Source organism: Sinohyriopsis cumingii, chromosome 1, assembly GCF_028554795.1.
Source record: "Sinohyriopsis cumingii isolate HCF-2022 chromosome 1, ASM2855479v2, whole genome shotgun sequence".
NCBI classification, from domain to species: domain Eukaryota; kingdom Metazoa; phylum Mollusca; class Bivalvia; order Unionida; family Unionidae; genus Sinohyriopsis; species Sinohyriopsis cumingii.
Window position 1 is genome coordinate 53,678,051 of NC_142961.1, and position 26,771 is coordinate 53,704,821.

At 33.1% G+C, this 26,771-nt stretch overlaps 1 protein-coding gene across 1 annotated transcript in view; it reads right to left on the reverse strand.

Annotated features, from left to right (window-relative positions):
* Positions 1-26,771, reverse strand: part of LOC149806884 (uncharacterized) — a 183,864-nt gene that overhangs the window by 24,615 nt on the left and 132,478 nt on the right. The window contains exons 14-18 of the mRNA XM_089931672.1: positions 23,545-23,628; positions 20,415-20,572; positions 13,283-13,398; positions 6,290-6,491; positions 4,989-5,054 (exon numbers count right to left, since the gene is read on the reverse strand). Of these exons, the coding sequence (XP_089787798.1) occupies positions 4,989-5,054; positions 6,290-6,491; positions 13,283-13,398; positions 20,415-20,572; positions 23,545-23,628 (626 nt within the window). The remainder of the gene's footprint in view (positions 1-4,988; positions 5,055-6,289; positions 6,492-13,282; positions 13,399-20,414; positions 20,573-23,544; positions 23,629-26,771) is intronic.

Below are 26,771 nucleotides of genomic sequence, written 5' to 3' on the forward strand. Positions count from 1 at the left end.
TACATCATATACATTATATCAGTTTTTTAAGTCTTAGTTTGAATTTAATTGGTTAATAGTGACCTTGTAGTTGTCACAAGTAAGCACAAAAAGCTGACCTCATAAATACATTAATAACTAACTGGACTAATTATTCAATGAAATCCATCTTGAGTGGTCTTATTTAGAGCAAATTATTCAACGAAGTCAATTCTGATTGGATTACATCCTTAATTTTGACAACTGTCTGATATTGTAGAGATCATGCATGCAAGCAGCGATCATTATACATGTAGAATCCTACAAAATTCCAGTGAGTTTGCTGTCTACCTTATGTTGATGATCTCATCCTCAGATTACCAAGATGTTTGAATAGGATTATGTGGGTCAATTATGTCTCCTTCATAGGTGTCCACTGTTTAATACTACAAGGTCCTACTACTTAATACATATGGGTAAAGTAGAATAATAATGCATAATATAATAACACTATACACAAGTAACTGTGCAGTAAGGAAAGAGAATTATGTAAGAATAAAAGTTGTGTAAAATCATAATTAACAAATTTTGCCTTGTAAGAAAATGTTACCTGTAGCATTGGCCAAATGAGTGTCTACACATGTAAAATCATTAAATCATCATACATATAACTAAAAAGTGGATACTAAGACTATATTAGTATAGAAAACAAAACTGTATTTATCTGACCATAGAGAAAATGTTACAGTAACATATTTTTCTTTATCACATACTAGATATGCACATATTAAATACATCTATAGCTATGTGAGGGGACTCACTAGTTGACTGTGCAAGTACATACCAAGGGCACCTAGTGTGTGTGGACAGCAAATTGATAATAATTTGTTGTCAGAAAAAGAAAGACAGAATACTGATATTGGATTGCAAAGCCTCTCTGTCTGTAGAGAGCATGTGACCTTGCATGAGCAGAAGTTGCAACTTAAGTATTTAAAGGGAGATAACTCTAACTTCCACTAGGTGGGCAGATAACTTTCAACTTCTTAACACATTAACCCCTGAGCCAAACAGCTAGGCAGTCCCCTGAAGCATACTTGCAGAGACCACCTAGAGCAGTGTTAGCCTTTCCAGTGCCTGTATCCCTGAGACTAGCTGACAGCAATTGGATTGCAGATTTTTATAGAGGGGCTACTTACAATAAAATTGTTATTATTTTATTTGCATTCATTTAATTCAGCTCAAATTTGGCACGGCAGTTCTCAATAAACTTACATACATAATGGTATAAATTTCATGCTACATGCAGAAATAAAACTAATGCATGATGGTGAAAACAAATGATGTACTTGCCAATTTGCTTCTCTTGCCGTGAATAATCGATAAAATCCATTATGAATTCACAAAGAATTATTAACACCATCAACACATGAAATAATTATATTTTATGTACACAAAAATTCCACTTGTCTCTTGTAAACTAAACATCCTGTGAATACTGTACACAAATGGGCATATTTTATTTGCTCTTTACTTACCTTTCTTCCTAAGAATTCTCACTGAAATTTTTAAAACTAATAAAACACTTAACAAACCTTGAACTATGAACACTCATGTTAACAACGTATATTTCCCAAACATTTATTTAACGATTATTCAAAAGAAAAAGAGGCTCCACGAAATCAAATGCATTTGCATCAGGGTCTAAATCCGTTGCTGGTCCTTGGTAAGTTGGTATAGCCTCTTGTCAATGTGTGTTTTATCATTTACGATCATCGATCAGCTCTACTTTCATTTTCTTCTTCTTCTTCAACATTCTCATTTTCGTCACTACCGCTGTTATTTTCAGTAGCTTTTTCGATGTCACTATCAATCTCGTGTGATTAAAATCCAGAAAATTATCCATCAGAATCCGTCAAGAAAAAGTCTGCTCCTAGAGGCTGATTCTCATCAATTTGCATCATTTTGAAATCGAAATATTTTCACTAAATCAACTGATATCGAAGTGAAAAAAATTTCCCGCTGTTCAGCAATGTGCGCTCTATCTATGTAAGCTAAAATTTGATTGGTTAAACTGCCTGCATTAGTAGGAAATGGCTTTAAATCGACCAATGGTTTGCGCCGAGTTAACTCGTCGTGCGGGAGAAAGGCCTTGCTAAATACTGCCTCTTAAACTCGGCGCTCGGGAGACAAGCTATGCAAACTCAGCCACTTTAGCGAGGCTCGCGGGAGATCAGGGGTGTAAAGTACGACGAGTATACTCGTCGCCAGGGGTTAATGTGTTAACTAAAATGTTTCAGCCTGGAAAGGCTGGATTTGCAAGGCAGTAACTGTTACAGCAGTTTTCCTAAGATATTATGATTGGATAATCAATTTGAAGAAACAGGTCAAGTTTGTTTCAACAATGGCAAGTAGTAGGTTTTTTTCAACCAGAAAGTTTGTAAAAACTGTCTTCGAGTTTATAGCTGATGGATCAATTCCTGGTACCCCCCAAACCCCACCCCACCCCACCCCAACTTTGGATCTATAGAATAGAGTCATTGCCATGGCTCTCTGGAGAAAAAGCATAACTCTTTTTGCTTTGATGTTTCATTTGTCTCTCTAAATCTATATATCCACTGCAAGTTATCTTAAGTCCTACACCATATGCAAAGCACAAACTCAGCAAGCCAGTCTAGATTCTGTCATGCACACCTCTTCTGAAATTTCTGTTTGTGCTTTCTCTTTTTTGTTTTGGTTGCAGATTCTACTCTGAGGTTGGTATTTTGAAAAAAATCAAGGGACCATAGCCAAATGACAGCTTCTAGACTTATACAACACAAGAGAAGAACCAAAACAACACAGGATGATGAAAAGCAAAATATTATTGCAACTATGAAAATGCAGAAATTTGATCAGTTAATTTTTCCAAAATGGGAAATGCATTACAATAAAAAGATGTCTGCTTGATTATATACATAAAAAAACCCAAATGATTTCAACGTATTTCTGAATGGCAAAAATATCTAAGTTTTTGATGTTTCAGTCTGAGCACAGATTTTTCTTGGAAGGATGGCCTAATTCTTAAAGGTGCTCCTGTTGAATTGGAGGAGTTTGCATCTTTGCATAAGCCCATTCATTATTTTGAGATAAATGTATTAGGCTGGCTTCCTTGGCTATATGTTGGAGAAATACTATATAAGCCCATCTACTACTTAATAAGAAATTTACTATACTGGCTTCTTTGACCATTTGGAGGAAAAATACTGATAACTGTGAAATCATAATAACTTTACACAGGAGCAATTTACTGTATATTCTTTAGGTATTTTCAATCCGCTCTGATCCTTTTTGTCAGTAAAATTCAGAATAACATATGCTCGAAAAAGGAAACTATTTCCAGATCTATAACTGAAAATGACAGTTTAATTTTGAAAGCTCTAACTGATGTGGAAAAAAGCACTTTGAACAGACCATGTGGTTGACAGGGAATGAATCAATTTCAATCATCTCATACTTCCATATAATACTGTAAACCAGTCAAGACAGAAATCCCTGAAATCAAATTAGAATCTGGGTTCTGATGAAAGCCCTTGGGATCAAATTAGAATTTGGGTTTGATGAAAACCCTTGGGATCAATAAGAATTTGGGTTTGATGAAAACCCTTGGGATCAATAAGAATTTGGGTTTTGATGAAAACCCTTGGGATCAATAAGAATTTGGGTTTTGATGAAAACCCTTGGGATCAATAAGAATTTGGGTTTGATGAAAACCCTTGGGATCAATAAGAATTTGGGTTTTGATGAAAACCCTTGAGATCAAATTAGAATTTGGGTTTTGATGAAAACCCTTGGGATCAATAGGAATTTGGGTTTTGATGAAAACCCTTGGGATCAATAAGAATTTGGGTTTTGATGAAAACCCTTGGGATCAAATTAGAATTTGGGTTTTGATGAAAACCCTTGGGATCAATAGGAATTTGGGTTTTGATGAAAACCCTTGGGATCAATAAGAATTTGGGTTTTGGTGGAGACCATTAGGATGAATTAGAAATTGGGTTTTATGACCTTTTGAGTTTACCAAGTCAATTTTACTAACAACAGAGAATATTTGGAATTAGAAATGTAGTTAATTTGGTAAATATTGATTAAATGAGAGGGTTTTGTCTTGAAAGGTTTCTATTAGACAGAGTATAAGCCATCATGGGTGGAATGGCTAGTATGGACAAAGAAATACATTTTTTTAAAACCATAAATGTATTCATTCAAATTATTAGAAAATAATATCACTTCAAGGGAGAGAACCTTGTGATCACCTGCAAATAAAACGGTTATAAAATAAGGTGGAGATGTGTTTCTATATAAAGGTGGAAATAAATGGTTCTTTAGTGTTTACTATGTAAAATTCCCTTCTGATCCACCATTGTAGTTAGTGAATGGCTGTACCAAAAGAAATTTGGTGATAACAGCCCCAGTAAACCTGAATCTAGCTTCAAAAATTTGTCAACTTTGAGAACATATTTATCTATTAAAAAGAACTGGCAAATGCAGCAGAAATAATTACATGAATATAAGCTTTTGATAAATCAAGCCATAAATGGAAAGTTTTAAAAATGATTGACCTATCTGCTCTTTTCTATCCTAAAAACTTCAAAGCTGTTAAAAAAAAACAATGAACGAGACCACACCCATTACTATACATATTCTGTTGATAGATCATGCCAGTGAGCCAAGAGATTTTCTTGTTTGTTAGATGATGCCACTGTGTAATGAGCTTTTTTTCCTGTTGTTACATGATACTAGTGTGCTATGCAATTTTCTTTGTTGTCGGAAGGTGCCAGTGTGCTACAAAATTTCTATACTGGTTCTTTTTCAGATGACTTTACTTATCAATGCATAATTGACACACAATGCACACAAACTAGCTGTTGGATTAATGCCTGGGTAAGTTCAACTAAGTATGTGCTTGGTCAAAATGTTTAATAAAGGTTGGGCCTGTTAAACCTTGGCAACAAAGACTATACCAAATGCCTTTTATTTGCTAACCAACTCACCTTTAATTCATCTTTATCTTTGCCAAATTTATTCTGCCAACTAGTTTTCAATTCATCAAGATCTTCCTGAAAAGTCAGACAAAAATCTAAATGAAAGCAAGAAGAAACATTATTCCATTCATGTTCATATACAAAGTTCTAACTCGTTATAATGGCCTTCATATACAGAGTTCTAACTCATTATAATGGCCTTCATATACAGAGTTCTAACTCGTTATAATGACCTTCATTATAACTTGATTCTGGATATAATGCAATACTGCTATGGACCCCAAGATCATAATTAAACTATTGAACCTGAATTTAACATTTGAATGTATGACAAATTGTGTTGAACAAATACAACATGAAGCTTAGTATTACATTAAGTGAAAAAATTAATTTAACTGCACAGACATGCACTCAATGAACTTTCAATCATTCTCACTGTATCACAGTTCAGTACATAACATCTTTGGCAGTCATGGACTTCTACATCCATGATATAACAATGGAAACTTGAAGTTCTAAATAGTTCTAAAGTTATGCTACTGAAGCCTATCCCATGGGGTAGGGATAAACCCTGGATACAATGCTGTATGTATATTCTAATTCACCTTGTCATGACACACACACACACACACACACACACACACACACACACACACACACTTTTAGGATGTGATTATAAACTATAAATAGTTTCCAAGCTGAGACTAATAGACCATCCTCAATATGGTATGTCCATATCCAGAGGTCATTTGGGGTTACATGGGTTTTTACAACTAGAAAGTGTAGAAAAGGTCTCAAATGTTTCCAGCTTATGATCTAGGAGCTAGGACAAAGAGGTAAAAGGGTTGAGGCAGAAGAAATACAGAAGGATAAATATGGTTTTAAAAGAAAGTTTTTGTCCACTTATGAAAGATTCCAAAGATAAAAGCATATTTCAGAGCAAAAGTGCATTTATTTCTATATAAATATGTAGAAATTGTGAGGTGGCGATTGAACTTACCCATTCCAAGCCGATGATGAAAAACAAATTACTTCCAAAATGCTAAACATTAAGGCTGACAAGTTTCATTGGATTCCTTATTGGCTGAATAATTTGTTTGCAAAAATACTATAATACTGGCTTTCCTCCACTACCAACATCAACATAACAATGCTTTGCATTTACTTAAAAAGTGAGACTAACAACACAGATTATTTTTATCTTTTGCTTCCACTTTTAGCCATGTCTGTAAAGAATATGCTGGTATTTGACAAATTTCCAGAAGTAATAAAAACTGAAGAGCTTGGAAAAATTCTTGACATTAACTAACCTTGATTTGCATTGTTAATCTCTTGATATCCTCATCCTCATCCTGGGTCATGTCATCATCAAAGTACTTAATCAGGGGAGAGCATTCTGTTTTAATTTCCTGCAGAAACCTGTCCCGAGTGTTCTGGTTCATGCCTTCCCAGAATGCCAAAATAGTGATAGCACGTTGCATGGAGGCAATGCTTTTTGCATTATCATACACTCTGAAGAAAAGTAAAAATGCAGTTGGTCAAATCTGCAAATGCTATATGGAATATTAATATATGTCATTAAAAAATTCTGACAAGCAAATGTCATAAGTAAAACATGTATGTATGTATGCATGTGTGTGTGTGTGTGTGTGTGTGCATACACATGCATGCATGCAAGTGTGTGTGTGTGTGTGTGTATTAGAGTATAATGGCATGTCAGCTCAATACTGTCTGTATGATGGCAATTAAAGATTAGTTCTGAAAATGTAAACAAAGAATTACAAAATTATGCATTTCCAAATAAACATTAAAAAATATGAAAAAACTACAAATAAAAGACAAAGGCTATGATGTTAACATTCTGAAAAGGTAAACAAAATAAAAGATGAAGATAAAAATTCTAAAATACGCAAAATAGAGGTTCAACATTTTATTTACAAACTGCTATCTCACAAAAGGTTGAAGATTTTCCCTGCTGGTATATCATTGTAAAGTTTCTTAACTGAAGTCACATAAAAGATGGCAAAACTTGGAAAAAGTATGTTAAAAAACAAACCTTGCTATGAAACAGATTTTATTATATGTACACTTAAAGTAAGCACAACTCTTTCAGAATTTCTTTTCTGTTCCTTTTTATGTTAAATGTAATTTCTAATTCCTTCACAAGTGTCATTTGTCATTTGATCCACACAATTTAATCCCATTTTATTTATTTTTGTGGAAAATAATTAATTAACAAAACCCTATATTTAAAAACGTGATATATTTGATTAATTTTAAAAATTTGTATTCCTGCTGATAAATTCATAGAGTTTTGGGCAAAATTCAAGACTTTTCAAGGATTAAAGCAACATTTTGGAAATTCTCAATTTCAATTAACCCATGGAATTCAAGGATTTTTCAGATTTGTGCAAATCATGAAATACTTTGGTTTATTATATGTATTATTGTCTTGGCAATTACTGTTGCTTAATATTTCAACAACTCTAGTCCAATACTATCTGTCTTTTGGTGTATTCCAAGTGATATACAAAGCATGGTTATCACTGTTTTCTGGTGTATGCCTAGTGATGATCAGAGTGTAGTGATCACTGACTTATAGTTTATGCCTAGTGATATAAAGAGTGTAGTGATCACTGTCTTCTGGTGTATGCCTAGTGATACACAGAATGTAGCAATCACAAACTGACAAATTTGGTACTTTTACTTCACTTATATTTTCCAATATGTGGTCTATTAGTGTCTCAGATTTGAGTTGCACAAGTATGAATACAAATAATATTTTTATGATACATTTAAATGAGGAATGGCCTTCAGCAAGCATGTCAGAATCTAGCTTAACAGTAACATTTTCAAACATGGTTCATCACACCTCCTTCTCATGATTTTGTCCATCATGTCTTCCTAATTTGAAAATGATCATGTTTAGGTAAGATATACTGTATATTTAAATTAAGAATTCTACAGCCTTTCTTTGCAAATCCAAAAGTGGTGCAGCTCTTGACACTAATGGTTGTAGAAACTCATGGATTCTGCACAATTTGAGATTTTCCTTCAATACATGTAGAATTATAGAAGCCATATGAAGCAAATATATTTGCTTCAGTATTTCCATGGTGATTATTATTTGAAAGCCAAATATTATGTTCACTATCAGCAAAACTTGTACCTCTTCAGTCTTAAAACTTATTTACTGTCTTTTCTGCATATACATCTTTTTGCTTCAACAAACTTAATACTTTTAACACTTGCATCTAATAATTTATGTCACAATAAGAAAGTGTTGAAGAGCAGTTAACACACAGTAATATACCTAGAGGATGAAACAAGTTAAATATATTTACATTTACAATATGCGAACATACATGATTTAGGGTCATTATCTTCAGAAACATTCCATCAACTGTATATTTAACAGGACTCTTTTTATCCCCCCTGTCCACAATCTCTGGGGTCAGTCATTATTTATGTGCCTTCTATGAGACTTTAGTCAGGAAAGTTGGATAAACATTATTTAAAGCTAAGTAAATCAAGATTTAATAAAACAATGTTATCATTTTTCTCTTCAATGTCAAGATCAGAGATCAAGGTCAAAATTCAAGCTAAGCTTTGAATTAAACTCAAACTGACCAAACATAAAAAAGTAACCACCAAAATGTAAGAAAAAGCAAGTAACAACATATATTTCTATTTTTATTCATTTATGGCCTGAAGAATGATGCTACAGCTTTCTTGGTCAGTTCATTTGGTGGAATCTTTTACTTTCCACAAAATAAAAGTAGTTCTGCTTCAATAACCTGAAGCAATGTTTGATGTCATATGGCTAAAGGTCATGGTCACTATGGTAACATAATTTCTACAACATGCCTGGAGTTCAACTAAATACGGATTTTTCAGCTATTACCAACATGATGCCCATACATTTACAAAAAAGTTTTGCAATGTCAAGTTCCACAGATAAAGAGGTCATAAAGCAAGAAACAGTTTCCAATTATCTCTAGTCCCACTGCCTATATATTCACCCAAATTTATGAATAGGTTGCCAACGAGATACAAAAGAGTTGTCAATGAAAGGTCACTTTGATCCAAAGAAATCAAATCACTTCTTGCATTACTTTGCACCAACAATTTATCAAGTATAATTTTTTCGGGTGATCTTTGTTGACCTTTACATAAGATGAATATTCTGTCACTGTCTCCATGCTTTATGTCAACTATCTTCACATATATACAGCATGTACTGAGCACAAGTCATATCAAAATACGGCTAGATATTGCTGGTTTTATAATCTTCATCTTCTCTAAATATATTTTAAAAATTACCATATTTTTTCCACAATGTTAGTTATCTATACCAAGAGTGCACAACCCCCAGCCCACGAATGTGTAATGTCTGGCCCTCACATCAAATTAAAACAACACAGAAATCTGGCCTGTGAGCAGTAATTATATTAAAGAAATTAGTGTTGCGACCCTCGAGTGGTCTTAGAAAATGCAATCTGGCCCTTGGCTGAAAAAGGTTGTGTGCCCCTGATCTATACTATATTTGCACCATTTTTTTAAAAGCACATGCCTGCTATTCTACAGAGACATTGTTAATTACACAAAAACTCCAACAAGTAATTCCTTCTTAAAAGTTCACACAATATTCCCATCTGAACTCCAACAAGCAATTCCATATTAAAAGTCCAGAAAACAGTCTCATCTAAGCTCCAATTACCAATTATATATTTGAAGTCCACACAAAAGTCCCATCTGAATTCCAACTAGCAATTCCATATTAGAAGTCTACACAACAGTCCTGTCCAAATTCCAACTAGCAATTCTGCATTAGAAGTCCATATCATAGCCCCAGCTGAACTCCAGATACCAATTACATATTAGAAATCCACACAAAAATCCCATCTGAACCACAAGTAGCAATTCCACATTAAACATCCACACAACAGTCCCATCTTAACTCAAATTAGCAATTCCATATTAGAAGTTCACACAATTGTCCCATCTGAACTCCAACTGGAAAATTCCATATTATAAGTCCATTCAAGTTCCAGCTAGCAATTCAATATTTGAAGTCAGTTGATGCCAAAGATGTAAAATGTAGGAGTCAGATTCAGATATTTAGGAGTCAATATTGATGGCAAACACCTGATTTTCCAGATAAAAGTAAACATAAAATTGCCAGTTATTTGCGAGTCATAGATGGCTATGAAAACTGTAAAGCTGCTATCTGGCAAGATTCATTGGTAACAATTACATACTCAATTTGAGTTCAGTATCTTTTGAGTTCCTGAGACAAAAACTGCATTTTTACTCAATCAAATCAGTATCAAATGAAAGCCCCTGAATGGCACTATTGATAGTATTTAGAACTATAGTCTGGCAGTATCTGATGAAAGCCCCTTGATGGCAACATTGATAGTAAGTAGAATTATAGTCTGGCAGTATGAGATGAAAGCCCCCTGGATGGCAACATTGTTAGTATGTATAATATTTGTCTGGCAGTATCTGATGAAAGCCCCTTGATGGCAACATTAATAGTATGTAGAATTATAGACTGGCAGTATCTGATGAAAGCCCCTTGATGGCAACATTGATAGTATTTAGAATTATACATGTAGTCTGGCAGTATCTGATAAAAGCACCTTGATGGCAACATTGATAGCATGTATACTATTTGTCTGGCAGTATCAGATGAAAGCACCTGATGGCAACATTGATAGTTTGTATAATTTTTGTCTGGCAGTATCAGATGAAAGCCCCTTGATGGCAACATTGATAGTATGTAGAATTATAGTCTGGCAGTATCTGATGAAAGCCCCTTGATGGCAACATTGACAGTATGTATAACTTTTGTCTGGCAGTATCAGATGAAAGCCCCTTGATGGCAACATTGATAGCATGTAGAATTATAGTCTGGCAGTATCATGAAAGCCCCTTGATGGCAACATTAATAGCATGTAGAATTATAGTCTGGCAGTATCAGATGAAAGCCCCTTGATGGCAACATTGATAGTATGTAGAATTATAGTCTGGCAGTATCTGATGAAAGCCCCTTGATGGCAACATTAATAGCATGTAGAATTATAGTCTGGCAGTATCAGATGAAAGCCCCTTGATGGCAACATTGATAGTATGTAGAATTATAGTCTGGCAGTATCAGATGAAAGCGTCTTGATGGCAACATTGATAGTATGTATATTTTTTTGTCTAGCAGTATCTGATGAAAGCTCTTTGATGGCAACATTGATAGTATGTAGAATTATAGTATGGCAGTAGCTGATGAAAGCCCCTTGATGGCAACATTGACAGTATGTATAACTTTTGTCTGGCAGTATCTGATGAAAGCGCCTTGATGGCAACATTGATAGTATGTAGAATTATAGTATGGCAGTAGCTGATGAAAGCCCCTTTATGGCAACATTGATAGCATGAAGAATTATAGTCTGGCAGTATCTGATGAAAGCCCCTTGATGGCAACATTGATAGTATGTAGAATTATAGTCTGGCAGTATCTGATGAAAGCCCCTTGATGGCAACATTGATAGTATGTAGAATTATAGTCTGGCAGTATCTGATGAAAGCCCCTTGATGGCAACATTAATAGCATGTAGAATTATAGTCTGGCAGTATCAGATGAAAGCCCCTTGATGGCAACATTGATAGTATGTATATTTTTTTGTCTAGCAGTATCTGATGAAAGCTCTTTGATGGCAACATTGATAGTATGTAAAATATTTGTCTGGCAGTATCTGATGAAAGTACCTTGATGGCAATTATGATAGCATGTAGAATTATAGTCTAGTGTATGCTTCCTCTAATGTTCAAGATAAGTCTTGAACATTTAAATGCTCTGGATGCATGTACTATAGAATCCCCTGAGTATGTAAAACAAATGAAGAATGTTTGGTCCAAATATAAAAAATCTATTCTCTGGTCAGAATGTGCATAAAAAAATGTTTGGAAACTTTTGTATTTTGGTATTATCTTTCAGTCATATTGTAATTCGCATTGTCTTTTCTCTCAATCTTCTCCTTGGCATATTATTCATGGAACATTTGCTGATTATCTCTGTCAATGTTTGTTTAAGCTGCCAACTAATACTAGCAAATCAGTTTCTTGTTGGATCTCAAAGTGTTAGCAATCTCCAGAACAGAACTGGATCCAACTTCAAACCTACAATTTGTGATGTTTTTTCATTTTGTGTGTGATGTATATCTATATTTTGTATTTAACTTTTTTCCATGGTTATAAATTGTGATCTTCATTTGTAAACATGTTACATAGCTGAATTTTGTCCATGACTGTAGAATATATTTTGAGATAATTTTTATTTGTAGGCAAAAGGTTTACTGGTATTTATGTTCAGGACATTGTTTTTTTCTTCAAATTCTTAGTAAACAAAATTACATTACATTGACATGTAATGAAATTAAAAATAGTTTTTTTTTAAACTTACAAACAATTAAATTAAATCAAATATTAATCAAATCAAATATACATAACAATTGATTTTAGACTCTGATATCAAAATATAATAATAACCTTTGAGACAAAAAATACCTTCCTGATGAACTCAAATTTAATTGGCATTCAAAGTCTGTAAACGCTGGATAAATATGGCTGTTTTCCTCAGAGAGTTTACAATATGAGCTCTTAGTTGATTTAAGAATGCTCACATAATAATCAATATTATTAAAAAAAGATAACAATTCCTTTCTAGTCAGATGTATATAATTTCAGTAAAATAGGTTCTCTTTCGGCCCACCATTTTGTGAGCAACAGTAAATATAGTGTTCTGTAAAAGATCAACTGTGATTCTTCAATAGTTAATTCAGTTGTCTAACATCTAAATCAGACCTTGGTGGTATTAATGACACAACTGTGCTTGTATAAAATAAATCTGTTTTGTCATGTTCAATTTCTTGCATACAAGGCTCAGCACTATAATCTATACCACCAACACTGTACATGTACTATGATGTCTGCACATTAAGAAGAGATTCATTTTATTCATCCTATAGTCGTTTGAATTTATTCTTGCATCCATGTATGTCCATGCACAATTGTTTTGTAGTCCTTTAGCTTTCAATCCTTGATGCATGAATGGCCAAATCAAAATTATGTTTTATTTCTATCTTCTATGATTCCTTACATCTCCATGCCTCTGAGACAGAACATTTAATTTACTGTAAAGTGTATACATTAAGACTAAAAGAAAAATGAGAACTCTATAAAAAGAAAAGATGATCATTTTATTAATTTATAATTTATTAAAGTAACAAAAAAATGATTACACTAACCTCTGGAAGGTGTCAGACAGGAGGGCAATGAATAGGTTCAGCACAAGAATTGCAGATATAAACAACCAGGAGCCAACAAGAATATTAGACATAATGTAATCCACTTCCTTCATTGTCTGAAAGAGATATTAGGACATTAAACATAATGTAATCCACTTCCTTCATTGTCTGAAAGAGATATTAGGATATTAGACATAACATAATCCACTTCCTTCATTGTCTGAAAGAGATATTAGGATATTAGACATAACATAATCCACTTCCTTCATTGTCTGAAAGAGATATTAGGATATTAGACATAACATAATCCACTTCCTTCATTGTCTGAAAGAGATATTAGGATATTAGACATAATGTAATCTTTGACTACTTTCTTATTTGTCTGAAAGAGATATTAGGAATATTATAAATGGCAAAATATTACAAATTAGGGTAAGCTGTATCTATAACATATATCAAACATAAAAAAAGAAAATGACTAATAATTATCAGTAACTAGTACTGAATATTGTACAAGTCACAAGGAAGGTTACAGTCATTACTTTATCTTCAATGTAAGATTGTGCAGTATTGATAAGAGAACAATTATTCACAATTTTTTTTATGTACTGTATATTAATATATACACTGATAAAGTTTTGCCAACATCAATCAATAATTATAAAAGTTCTAATTTACAGCAGTATGGCTATGGAAAGTTATGTTATGACCTTGATCTTTGCTAAAAATATCTTGTCTAACAACTCTTCTCAAAGAATTGCTGAGGCATATAAATAACAATTTTTATGGCAAAAACTATATTTTCTTGAATGAATATTTTTTAAGATTAGGCGAGGATGGAAAGCAGAGATACATTTCAAGCAAGTAAATGGTCATTTACATACATACTTTCATGCAACTGAAAACAAATATATACATTCTGGAAAGTATAACCTAAGCAAGACACTCTATTTAAATTAATCTTCAGTTTTTTTTTTCTGGGCAAATTCACAACAGAAAAAATTTCAATTAATAACTTTTACATAATGGGACAGAGTAAAATTTCTAATAAATGAAAAGGAGCCACAGAAGCATAGTGGTTACAGCCCTACCACTGGATCTGCCTGGGTTAGCTACCATGGTGTGCCTTCTCAGCACTGAATAAACTACTTGTCTTACAATACCAAACCAAACTGATGAGTTAAATAAAAACATATTAGCGTACTGTTCTTATTGCAGATCTCGTTGAAGATTGCTATTTCAGCAATAGCTTAATTTTATAAAATTAACGCTTAGAAAAAGGGAATCAATGTCATCATGCTTTTGATGATAAATGTATCTACTAAACACAAAACATTACTTAATAATAATATTAACTCTTTACTGAAGCATTAGCTGAAAATCTTGGTACCCTAAAAAGGAAATTTTCAATTGGATCATATATAGTTACTTATAAAAAGTATAAAATTTTAATGTTATTATACAAAAAACAAAAAGTTTATATTTTAGAAGAAAACAAGAGGCCTCAATGGGCTTGATATTACTCAACTGGATTATATAACATAACAGTTGTCAATATCACTAATACGTAGGCTTATATAGCATTGTAAAAACACAATTCTGTGTAAACTATCTCTCAAACCATAAATTATGCCAAATAAAAATATATTATTATAGTCTGAAAAAAAATTCTTTCCAGAAGCATAATTATTATGTAGTATAATCTCTTACTATTAATTGAACTCATCCTTATGATAAGAACCTATTGACCAAGATGAGAGACTAAGTCTCTAGATCTTGAGAGGTATCAAGCTCAGCCAATCACATGCAAGATCATCTCATTATTATGTGCATATCTCATTAAATACAGTCTCAAGCAACTATTTTCCCCATATTTTATATCCCACCTTATTTCTTTATTCTCAACTCAAAATGCATTAAATATTGTTTATTAAATAACATATTTATTCTGAATTAGTTTTTTTGAGGGAACATAAGCTGCATGGTATGTTTCTTTCTTCCTTCTTTTAATTTAATGATGGTAATTAAAATCTGAATATAAAGTACAGTAGTGCCTTGTAAGTTTCTTTTGTGGGAATGGAGATTGCTACAGCATTCACAGTGATCATTCTTGGGATTAATCTCTAATTGCTGAAATTTTATTGTTGTGATTTATTTTTTGTTTTGGTTTATTTTCTGATTTTAGTATAGCTGAAGGGTTTTAAAAAAATCATAAATTAATGTGAATAATGTTTAAACATAACATTCTATTTACTGAAGAAAAAAATTTTGTAGTGTGATTATAATTATTTCATCACAACAATATCCACAGGTGATAAAAAAAGAACATGTAGGATTTCTTTAAGAAGAAATGAAAATCTACAGTGTAAAAATTGGAACTTCTCTGCAAAAATCGGGAGATATTATGAAACACAGGACACTTAAGGTTTACTGCCCAGGTCAGTCACATTACATTGGACACTTAAGGTTTACTGCCCAGGTCAGTATTACAATGGACAATTAGGGTTGACTGCCCAGGTCAGTCACATTACACTGGACACTTAAGGTTTGCTGCCCAGGTCAGTTGCATTACACTGGACACTTACGGTTTACTGCCCAGGTCAGTATTACACTGGACACTTATAGTTTTTAAGCCAGACTAGTCACATGTTAAGATAGTGACTTAATACAGGATCCAAAAAGGCTTGCATTTGAAAAGGGATTATATTGTTAATTAACTACATTTGCCATTATTTTATTATTGTAAAACACAGTATACACATGGACTTGTAACTAAATACTGCTAAGTGCTGTCATTTTATAGTTGCAACATTATTTTTCTGAAAGTCACTATAGGGCAACCAGTTAACAACTCATATGCCATTTTAGACTTCGAAAGTTCAAATGTGACCACTTTAGTCATAACTTGAAGCACCAAATCAGATATAAAACTACTCCTAAATATGTGTCAATCATATTCCTAATCAAACTCATCCATGCCATTATAGTACAAGACTAGTGAGCACATTTAATCAATATCTTAACAGAAATATAACTGCTAGAGTGTTGACAAGATCTGTCAATCAAATATGTAAATCTCACTCATGATCAAACTCAACAGATATCTTGATGATATAAGTTTATTTACCATGTTTGATCAAAATTCTTATCAAAAATGAAGTCTCGAGAGTGAAAAAATGGTATGCATAGTTTCTTGTTCATAACAAAATACTTCACAATTCTGATATTAGCATACTGGCTAAGCTAAGCTGTAATTAACACCATCAGAAATACTGTCTCTAAAGTGGTAAGAAGGTAAATGAATTAGATGCAAGATCACCTCAATATACTTAGCTGTCAATTAGATGCAAGATCACCTCAATATACTTAGCTGTCAATCATAATAAAACTAACTGGATACCTTGTAAATAAACAGTGAAACAAAGCAATAACGTAAAGTACTTTGTTTAAAAGGAATTTGAATATGGTTCACAAAATTTTACAATAATTTCACCAATTGTTTGAAGTACTACAAAGCTTTAATGCCAAAGTAAACAAGAGTTTGATTAAATAATTTGTCAGGATGTGTTGTATACTTAAAGAAAAAACACCTTATCATTGTCTCTTGTCTATTTCTGAAAAATGTTATCTAGTTAAAATGCTAATAACTGTTGATCCAATTTTTAGAGAACCATCAACAAAAAAAACCAGTAGGTATTCTTGTGTTTTCTTCAATGCATCCTGTAAACAATCATTGTTCATTGATACTTAAATGTTTGGTACATGTGATTTCTATTATAATCGAACATTTTTAATTTTTTATAGAAATGAAATCTAAAATTTAAAGATAAATATATGTTTGAGATTTATTGTATAATTAATAATATCATACAAAAAAACCAGCAAAAATAACGAAATCTTTACTGAAAATCTGTTGTAGTCTCAATTATTATAAATCTGATAGTGCCTTTTTCACAAGACAAGATGATTCTGTATACAGGATCTTTGGGATGTAGAAATCAAAACCATTTATAGGTGGCAAACAATCTGGAATTAATGAACTTTCCAGCTGAGTTAGTGATTTTTAGTAAAGATACAGAAATAATGTATGAATTTATCTTGACAATAGCTCATGTTTGCAGCCTGAAGATTCAAGTTTAAAATAACATATATGTTCTAAAATTAAATCATTATCTACACAGAAGCCACATTATATCCCATCACATTACATTAAATCCCATCACATTATATCCCATCACATTACATTAAATCCCATCACATTATATCCCATCACATTACATTAAATCCCATCACATTAAATCCCATCACATTACATTAAATCCCATCACATTATATCCCATCACATTACATTAAATCCCATCACATTATATCCCATCACATTACATTAAATCCCATCACATTATATCCCATCACATTACATTAAATCCCATCACATTATATCCCATCACATTACATTAAATCCCATCACATTATATCCCATCACATTACATTAAATCCCATCACATTATATCCCATCACATTACATTAAATCCCATCACATTATATCCCATCACATTACATTAAATCCCATCACATTACATTAAATCCCATCACATTATATCCCATCACATTACATTAAATCCCATCAAATTATATCCCATCACATTACATTATATCCCACCTTTTTTCCTAGGTCTAAGTCTTAACGAAATGAATATTGTTTACTGATCATACTTATTTATTTTTAATTAGTATTTTAGACAGGAGCTGTTTCATTTATGTTTTCAATTTTTCTTTGCTTCATTTAATTATGGTGAGCTACTTATGTGAGTTTCTTAACCAGTGGAGTCCTTTGTATTTGATCTTGAATCAATGTAAGAACTATGCACAACCAGATTACATCAAATACAACCTTACTACAGAAAGTGTACATGCATTTACTGATAAAGGGTAAGTTTTGGTGGAAATGTTGACATCATTTTACTTGCAGAGAAAACAACATAGCACTGTAAATAATCATTCTTAAGGTTTAAACTAAATGGAATATATATGAATATCAATACTGTCAATATTTAAATACAGATGATATATCTTTGAAATTAAAGAAGTACAATATATATTTTGAATAATTTCTATTTACTATATTATTACTCTCTTCTCTTTTATAAAGCTTCAGTGAAGCTGGTATAGTAAGAGGTTCAATGAACAAAATAACATAATGATGGACTGAACTCTCTCATATCAGGGAGGATTTTATATGGATGAATAGGTGCAAGAATAAAAACGAGATGATGGAACCATGATCTGTTTATCTATTCTGCACCTTATCCATTCCAACACACATGTAAGAAATTAACAATTTTTCAGTCATATCGCTACAATGTCTGCAGTGTGGCAGTTTATTGTGATGTCTAGCACTGGGGCATCATGCTGCAGACATGTAGCATGATGTCACACCCTGTCACGTTATCCTGACACCAGGCCAACAATTCCTAACACTAACCTCTTAATGCTGAGCACCTAGCAAGGCAGCTGTTAGTACCATTTTTATAAGTGTTTGGTATGACTCAACCGGAATTCGAACCCATGATCTCCCACATCTGAGACAGATGCTCTAACCACTAGGCCACCGGAGCAGTTATTTATTTATTTCTCAAGTGAACCATGCTTCTCATGTATATTCCATTTTAAGATCAACTTACATGTCATTCTGGTTGACCTGTCTTCATGTTTGTCTGCATGTTGATATGGGATGAATACAATTTAACGCTAACATAAAAGAACTCCAAATAATCAGATACTTGTTTTTTCCTTGTCAAAATTTCTTATATAAGTGGGATTTAATTAGCCTAAAACATGTCAAAATTTCTTATATAAGTGGCATGTACTCAGCCTAATTCATGTCAAAATTTCTTATATAAGTGGCATGTACTCAGCCTAAAACATGTCAAAATTTCTTATATAAGTGGCATGTACTCAGCCTAAAACATGTCAAACTTTTTTATATAAGTGGCATGTACTCAGCCTAAAACATGTCAAATTATTTTATATAAGTGGCATGTACTCAGCCTAAAACATGTCAAAATTTCTTATATAAGTGGCATGTACTCAGCCTAAAACATGTCAAAATTTCTTATATAAGTGGCATGTACTCAGCCTAAAACATGTCCAATTTTTATATGTAAGTGGCATGTACTCAGCCTAAAACATGTCAATTTTTTATATAAGTGGCATGTACTCAGCCTAAAACATGTCAAAATTTTTTATATAAGTGGCATGTAGTCAGCCTAAAACATGTCAATTTTTTATATATAAATGGCATGTACTCACCCTAAAACATGTCAAAATTTCTTATATAAGTGGCATGTACTCAGCCTAAAACATGTCAATTTTTTTTATATAAGTGGCATGTAGTCAGCCTAAAACATGTCCAATTTTTTATGTAAGTGGCATGTACTCAGCCTAAAACATGTCAATTTTTTTATATAAGTGGCATGTACTCAGCCTAAAACATCTAATTTTTTAATGTAAGTGGCATGTACTCAGCCTAAAACATGTCAATTTTTTTTATATAAGTGGCATGTACTCAGCCTAAAACATGTCAATTTTTTTATATAAGTGGCATGTACTCAGCCTAAAACATGTAATTTATTTATGTAAGTGGCATGTACTCAGCCTAAAACATGTCAATTTTTTTTATATAAGTGGCATGTAGTCAGCCTAAAACATGTCCAATTTTTTATGTAAGTGGCATGTACTCAGCCTAAAACATGTCAATTTTTTATATAAGTGGCATGTACTCAGCCTAAAACATGTAATTTATTTATGTAAGTGGCATGTACTCAGCCTAAAACATGTCGATTTTTTTATATAAGTGGCATGTACTCAGCCTAAAACATGTAATTTATTTATGTAAGTGGCATGTACTCAGCCTAAAACATGTCAATTTTTTTATATAAGTGGCATGTACTCAGCCTAAAACATGTAATTTATGTAAGTGGCATGTACTCAGCCTAAAACATGTCAATTTTTTTTATATAAGTGGCATGTACTCAGCCTAAAACATGTCAAAGCATATGAATATCAGTATAAGGATCAATGAGTAAAACTGACAAATACAGCTACCAGAAAAGCCTCTTCAAGTGATACTTACATCATAGTCATATCCATCTACAAGGGTCATTCTGAACATGCAAAACAAGGCATCATTAAATGTTCCCATGCCAACTACTATCACTTCTGTACGATTGGGATTTCCAGCTTGACCTTCAGGAAACTTTGTGCCACCAAATATCATCCAAAATGCACACACTGAAAAAGAATGAAGTCCTTTAAAATTCTTAATAACAAATTTGAAATTGCAAAGCATAATTGTACCATACATCCCTGCATGTAACATGCATCTTAAGGCTGATCACATACTAGGGATTTTTCTACATTATCATGATTTTTCACCAATGTTGTGGAAATATAGGCAGATAATAAAACAGTGAAGATATTTTAATGTACAAAAATACATTGTTAAACTTTATAATTTTGTTTTCGTTATTTTTCTAAAATACTGCATGCAGAGAAATTAAATATGGAAAAAAATACCGCAAAAATTGTAAATATTTTGATTTATCTATTCATTTCCATTAAATTTATTAGAGTTTTTAGAAATGTGAATCATTCTCCTTAAATGCAAACAAAAGCCCGCATCAAGCTACAAACAACAGAGACCAAGATCTGCATATTGCATAATTACACAGCTGGTAGATCAGGGTCTATTAACTCTACATGTATATTTCAGACAAAACAGTATAGACCCCAATCTGTCATCACACTATCTGAAAGCAGATCTGAATATTCTTGTTATAGTTGCAAAAAGTAACAGTAAAATATTGGAAGGAGGTACAGTTTACATGCAAAAACAATGTATGTTCATTATGTAACATTGCAGAAAGTAACTGACTGGCAAAAGTACTTTTTAAATACATGTACAATGTTGCATCCAGTTTATAAAATAATTTAAAATTTTGTGAATTTATTTCCTAAGTTCATCACATTTATATGATGAAAAGCACATGCTTGATGACAACCCATCACCAAATTTTAAACAAATTTGACAAATTAAATGAAAAATAAATCTTCGTCTTATATAACACATCTCCCATACTGTTTCATACTGTTTGAAAAATGTAAAACACTCCCCACTTCCCATCCCCCACCCAGGCTTACAATACAAAAAATGAATTTAGTTTAGATTAGTTTGCCACTTTAAAACATGAACTACAGCAGTCCTACCTTCAACAGTAATCAGATCATACAGCTTTCTAAATTCAAATGTTAACCAAACAGATTTTGAACAAAATGGTAATCTTGATAATTCCAAGTATTTTCCAAAAATTCCCTTACAAAAATTTAACCTAAATAATCCTGTACAACTGTTTATCTTATGTGACATACTTATATAACCCTGCACAACTTTTTATTTTATCTGACATACCTATTTAAACTGTTTATCTTATGTGACATACTTATTGACCCCTGTAAAACTGTTTGTTATGTGACATACCTATTTAATGCTGTACAACTACTATTTTATATGACATACCTATTTAATGCTGCATAACTATTATCTTATGTGACATACCTATTTAATGCTGTACAACTATTATCTTATGTGACATACCTATTAAACCATGTACAACTGTTTATTTTATGTGACATACCTATTTAATGCTTTACAACTATTACCTTATGTGACATACTTATAAACCCTACACAACTTTTTATTTTATCTGACATACCTATTTAAACTGTTTATATTATGTGACATAACTATTGAACCCTGTAAAACTGTTTATCTTATGTGACATACCTATTGACCCTGTAAACTGTTTATCTTATGTGACATACTTATTTAATGCTGTACAACTATTATCTTATATGACATACCTATTAAACCCAGTACAACTGTTTATCTTATGTGACATACCTATTTAATGCTGTACAACTATTATCTTATATGACATACCTATTAAACCCCGTACAACTGTTTATCTTATGTGACCTATCTATTTAATGCTGTACAACTATTATCTTATGTGACATACCTATTAAAACCTGTACAACTGTTTATCTTATGTGACATATTAATTTACTCCTGTACAAATATTATCTTATGACATACCTATTTAATGCTGTACAACTATTATCGTATATGACATACCTATTTAATGCTGTACAACTATTATCTTATGTGACATACCTATTAAATCCTGTACAACTGTTTATCTTATGTGACATACCTATTTAATCCTGTATTTTCTAATGTGACATACCAATTTAACCCTGAATGACTGTTTATCTTACATGACATGCCTATTTAATCCTGTGTGACTGTTTTTCTTAAATGTATTTCCTATTAAACCTTGTATAGCTGTTTATCTTATATGACATACCTAGTTAACTCTTTATGACTGTTTGTCTGATGTGACATGCCTATATCAAAAATCCTTATAAAAATGAAAAACATCAAAGGCCAAGGTCTGATGATTAATGACTTTATAAGTCTTTTTATTCCAAATTGTTTAAAGGATTATGAAGATGTTACATTTGATGTTTCCACAAATGGACTATTATTTGACTTTAAGACAATCTCAACAACATAAAGGTGACAAAACATAGCTACAAATGGGGTAGCCAAAAGTGTCAAAAGTTCAAAATCACTGGGGTTATTTGATAAATATTATTCCACCTGCAGTGACAGGCAATACAAAATAATACAGATTTTCTTGATTGGTCTGCAACAACACCTCTTATATTCAATTCCCTTGGTATTAAATTACAATATGTTGGACTTTTTCTGGATGAAATTGCTTTCTTTTGGATACTCTGAGATGAGTAAAATGCAAAACACTTTTTTTCATAGAACTGTTTCTAAGTAATTCAAGAGTAATTAAGTTTGCAATTGATATTGCATGAATGAAGATCATAAACGATTTGGCTATGTTCAATTAACACACACACACACACATACACACATACATACAAACACATACATACATACACACACATACATACATATACACAAATGCATGCATGCATACATACATACACAGACACACATGCATACATACATACACACACACACACACACACACACACACACACACACACACACACACACACACACATACATACATACATACATACATACATACATACATGCATACATACATACATACATACACAGACACATACATACTGACATAGAAAATCTTACTATTGCTACTCACCATATGGACAGTAGAATACCAAATATAAGAATCCAATCTTGACTAGATCTCCTAATATCTTGGTCATTATTACAATGAAAGGTCCTATAAAAAAAAAAAGGCTTTATCTTTCTTATTCTGTCTGTACTGCAAAGGTACAAAAGTCTTTCTGAAAGTATAGATGGAAAAAAAGTTGTTAGCATCATTTGCGCCTAACGTAGCTGAAAGTTAACATCTACCTTGAACTTTATGCAACTTTCCTTCACAGTCTGCATAGAAATAATATAAACATAAAAGATATAAAATCCAACCTGCTATCCCAGTCTGCATAGAAAATACAAATGTAAAATAAAAGACACAGGATCCAATTACACACAAGCTGAAGGCACATATTAAAATCAAGATACAGTGTTGCATCCAGGAATTTACAAGAAAGGGAAGAAAATTATCTTCATCCCCATTCCTAACTTGCTATTTCTGGGTAAATTGTCTTCTATTCTGTCTCCCCCTCCAGCATTTGATAGTTTCCCCTTAATCAAAGAATTCTGATGCATCCCATCTAATTAAGCATTCAGCTCGTTAAGTTTAACTGGGTCTTGCTTGTTTCTTGAATCTGTATGTGTACTGTATCATTCTCAGTTTCCACAGTAACATGAACATTACCTCTGCACTGTCTGCCAGGTTGATCTGCTTTGTCAGCAGTCCATGCCCAGTTCTATTATAAGTTCAAGTGCAGCATTTCTAGCCAGTGGATTTGCATCTGATGTTATTGAGGGGAAAGTTATATCCTCCCCAATGTGAGTACTCCATTGGAAACAATCAGTTACCCACTTCATTTAATGGGAAAGTTATATCCTCCCCAATGTGAGTACTCCATTGGAAACAATCAGTTACCCACTTCATTTAATGGGAAAGTTATATCCTCTACAATGTGAGTACTCCACTGGAAACAATCAGTTACCCACTTCATTTAATGGGAAAGTTATATCCTCTACAATGTGAGTACTCCACCGGAAACAATCTTACAACACTTGATTATTGACATGCTCCAGCCATGTGGTATGCACATAAATTGGCTAACTTTTAGGGAAGCCCAGTTCTCAAGATAACCTAACTGAATGGTACTGGATTACAGAAAGGAGATAGGTATGTTAAGATACAAAAGATAAAACTATTTTAATTTACTTCATTTTATTGTAATTATCCTACAATATTATATAAACAAGTGGGAATTTTATTTTTACATGACTTCTGCCTTTTTAAACTTGTATTCTTGCTTATAAGTTGCTTGCAGGGTGGTGATGGGGAAATCCCAGAGCTGTGTAGCCTGGATGCAACAGTGAAGATACAAGGATGTTTATAGACACTGGATGATATATAGAACCAAAATTAATGAAGACAGCCAGGTCTCACTTTCATAGCACACTCACTGTAAGTACAAACTCAACTAAAAGCTTGTTTAGCAGTGGGGACAAGTATTCTCTTCATTTTTTTAGCTTCAGCTTGCTGTCACATGGGATCTTACCTGCCATATCTTCAACAGAGCTAAACGATGATCCAGAAAACGGCCTGCATACATTCCTAAAATTAGCAAATGATCTCCTGAAGGTCTCTTCTGCTTATACAGCTTTGCTATTAGCCCAGTGTACTCCACAGCTAACTGTTTTAGATCTTGCTGAGATTCTGATAGGCTGATGAAATGAGTCTTGCAGATAACTTTAGGCTATGATTTACAGTGTTTTATTTGAAATCCAGTCTTTTTGAAAGTCTGCTAGACCTAGATGTGGTCTGGTAATGTTCATTGCATTATAGAAACAATCCCTGAATTTCCCTGGTTGATGGTTACAGATGAAGTTGCATAACAAGAGTCTGAAGTCAAAGCAGTTTAAGACCGACTTGCCTTTTGCACTGTCCATGTTTGTCTGACCATCATTTCAAAGCCATGAATTATGACGGATGTCTAGTCATCTGAACTAAGAGCCACAAATTCTCAGGCTGTTCCCGAAACAGAATTTTAGCAGTCTGTCAGTGTTGTCATTTTGGTACTCAACTTACTTTTGGTCCAGCCACATTCAGTACTGGAATTTGTGTTGGTCTGGAGATGGCATTAAGGTCTCAGAGTTATACAACAAGGCTGTTTCATTTTACCTCATGCATTGTGACCTCTACCATTGGATAAAAAATGTTTTTCTCCACAACAGGGACTTCATTAGTTAGGTTATACACCATGATCTCCATCAAGTTGCCGACTACTCCTGGCTGCTAAACAGGCCAAGTGGTGGCACCCCATCCCAGGAGCTTAATGATACTGCTAATCTAGCTGCATCAGCCCACAGTATTATAAACTCTTGAACTACAAATCAGTCGATTAACTGCACCACTAAAAGAACTGAAAAAATGGGAAGGCACCATGAAAAATTGCTGAAAACTGGTGGTGAAGACTGCATAGTGTGGCTGACCAAGTTTTTCTCTTTCTGTGTGGGCCCTGATTATGCAGATGGCATCACTCTACTGAGTAGCTACAGATCTTATTGCTCAGCCTGGACATCATGCAAGGAGAATAAAATATAAAATATATTTGGCTTCAAGATCAAATGTAGTAAAACCAAAATAAAATCCAATTGACCAGGCAACAAGCCATTTTATGTCAGCAAAAGCAGCACAGAGGTATGAAGCTGAGATACTGGACTCAGATACCTCAGCTGCTCACTCCACAACTAAGGCAGCAGTAAACCAGAGATTAGCATTGAAATCACTCATGACTACATGAAAACCATGGATAGATAAATCTGGTGCTCAAGGATCAGTCTTGTTACAAAGATCCAATTGCATAACATAATGCATTCTACTAGTCTTGCTGTATGGTGTGGACACACTGATGCTTATAGCAGCAATGGCTAAAATGATAACTGTCTTTGACCAATGGTACCCCCATAGCATCCCCTATGTCATATACACCCAACATATCATGAATACTTAAATCAAAGACAGATGAAACAACCACTGGTAACAGATTCCTTCAGGTCTCAATGCCTGCAGCTCTTTGGCTGGGCGCATTGCTACAGCACCTCCTGATATAGATCACATCAAAACACTTAAAGCTGTAACTGGAAAACAAGCACAGGGGAAAAATCACCTAATGGGAGGACTAAAAAGCACCTGGAAATTCATGGTGGAAAAGAACCCCAGTGAGTTCAATATTGGCTTGTACACTGGACAGCAAATGGAACACTGGACAGCAAATGGAA